Here is a 2,199-nt window from a genome sequence, read left to right on the forward strand (position 1 = left end):
GGAGCACGGGCTCCGGACGCGCAGGCTCAGCGGCCGTGGCTCACGGGCCCAGCCGCTCCGCGGCACGTGGGATCTTCCCGGACCGCGGCGCGAACCTGCGTCCTCTGAATCGGCAGGCGGACTCTCAACCACTGCGCCACCAGGGAAGCCCTGTTATTATTTTTTAAATAATTTTATTTATTGATTTACTTTGGCTGTGCCGGTTCTTAGTTGCAGCATGTGGGATCTTTAGTTGAGGCATGCAGGCTTCTTAGTTGCAGCATGTGAACTCTTAGTTGTGGCATACATGCAGGATCTAGTTCCCCAACCAGGGATCAAACCCAGGCCCCCTGCATTGGGAGCACAGAGGCTTACCCACTGGACCACCAGGGAAGTCCCTGTAAGTGGTGTTTAAAACACTGTATGTCGTGCACGGAAACCCCGGGAGGCTGTTAGGTGCTAAGAGTATTTTGGTAATATTTGGAGAAGTTAGTTGGGGTTTTCGGAGGGGCTGGGAATGCTTCCCCCCCTTACTTGAAATCACAGAATACACACTCCCCCTGTTTTCAGGATGGATTGGATTCTGACACAAAGGATACCTATAATGGTAGCTGCCATTATTGAGCACCTACTGTGTGCTGAGTTCCACATTAAGCATTTCACATACGTTACCTACGTGCCCTCTCAACAGCCCTGCAGTGTGGGCACCCAGCATCTTCTGGGGCTGTTCTGATGCTGAGAGGGGCCAGGTTTGGGGATGAGGGAACCAGAGGGGGCAAGGTCAGATGTTGACCTTCCCGTGGAAGCTACGGATGGGGCAGTTGCCAGAGTTGAGACTGATGAAATGAAACCATTGTGTGCAGGGTCTGGAAGTGGGGAAAGGGCGGGACCTGGGGTAAGGACGGCCCAGTGCTGAGCTCTCAGGACTGCTGTGCAGGCTCCGACCAGAGCACGCAGGGGCTGGTGGGGGAGACTGGGCAGGGCTGGAGCTGTAGTAACCTGGCAGAGAGAGGGTCAGCCTGGCAGCGAGGACCTGAGGACCCTGGAGACTGATGGTCAGGGCTGGGCCAGGGTCCTACCCTCCAGCTGAGTCCACTATCTGGTTGCTGGGGTCTGGGTGGAGGTCTGACCTGGCAACCTAGGGTTAAAAGGTCGCTAATCTGACCTGGGCGGGGGGCGGAGGATGGGCATCAGTCCTGCCACGTGACCACCACTGTGAGCCCACCAGGCCCACTGCCAAGAGAGCATGAGTGAGCAGGAGAGGGAGACAGAGGAGGATGAGGGAGGGGGCGCTTCAGACACGGCACCCATGCTGCCCCGAAGGCTTCCTGACCGCCAGGCCTCAGACCTGATGTCCCCAGGGTGGGCAGGCCTGGCTGCCCAAGGCCTGGGGGTCCTGCTGCTGCCGGGTCGGGCCCTGGCTGGGCTCGTTCTCCATCTGCTGCTGCCCGCAGCCGTGTTCCTGCTGCTGCTGCTGCCCGCAGCCACCACTGTGTACCTGGGATTCCTGTGCCACTCGAGGGTGAGCTGAGCCGTCCACGGGCGCGGGGCTGAGGGACTGTCTGGGGTCCTTGGGGAGTGCAGGTCCCTGGAGGCACGTGTGCCCCTCCCTAAAGAGCTCCTTCTCCTGCCAACCCCCCCCCACTAGCCACAGCAAAAGAAGGGCTTTTGTTTGCCACCCAAGGGGAAGGCTCTCTCCCCTCCCCTGAGGCCTCTCAGCCTTGTACCAGGAGCCGCCAGGGCCTGGACAGCTGGACAGGGTGGGAAGAGGAGGAGGGTTCCACGAAGAGAAGATAAAGATATTGTCAGATTTAAGCAGCCCACGGTCCCCGTCCTCCCAGCCCCCCACACAGCCCCCCTGAAGACCTCTCCTCCCCTGGGATGGGCCCCCCACGTATGGAAGGGGTTATGGCTTGGTCTGGGATAGGGAGGGTATAGGCAGATGGGCCTCTTTCTGCCCATCTGGGGAACGGGGGGCCGGCGGAAGGGGGCCGAACGCTGGGCCGCAGTAGACAAGGTGGCGCCAGCCGGCAACACGCCAGGGTAGGGCCTCGGGGGTCAGATGCCAACTTAGGAAAGGGCCATGGGAGAGCAGAGAGAGCTATTCTCTGAGGCTCCCCTCAAGGGGCTCCTACTCGGGCCATTTACCGCCTGGGTCTCCATCTCCCATCCTCGGCTCAGAAATGCCTGGCTCACAGCCAGCCCCAGCCGCCCCCCCCC

At 60.4% G+C, this 2,199-nt stretch overlaps 1 protein-coding gene across 1 annotated transcript in view; it reads left to right on the plus strand.

The window, feature by feature from the left end:
* The first annotated feature begins 1,225 nt into the window (after positions 1 to 1,225).
* Positions 1,226 to 2,199, plus strand: part of TMEM278 (transmembrane protein 278) — an 8,249-nt gene continuing 7,275 nt past the window's right edge. Inside the window, 1 exon segment of the mRNA XM_007448969.1 lies at positions 1,226 to 1,501. Within this exon segment, the coding sequence (XP_007449031.1) occupies positions 1,226 to 1,501 (276 nt within the window).

This window comes from Lipotes vexillifer, unplaced genomic scaffold (genome assembly GCF_000442215.2).
Source record: "Lipotes vexillifer unplaced genomic scaffold, Lipotes_vexillifer_v1.1 scaffold835, whole genome shotgun sequence".
NCBI lineage: Eukaryota > Metazoa > Chordata > Mammalia > Artiodactyla > Lipotidae > Lipotes > Lipotes vexillifer.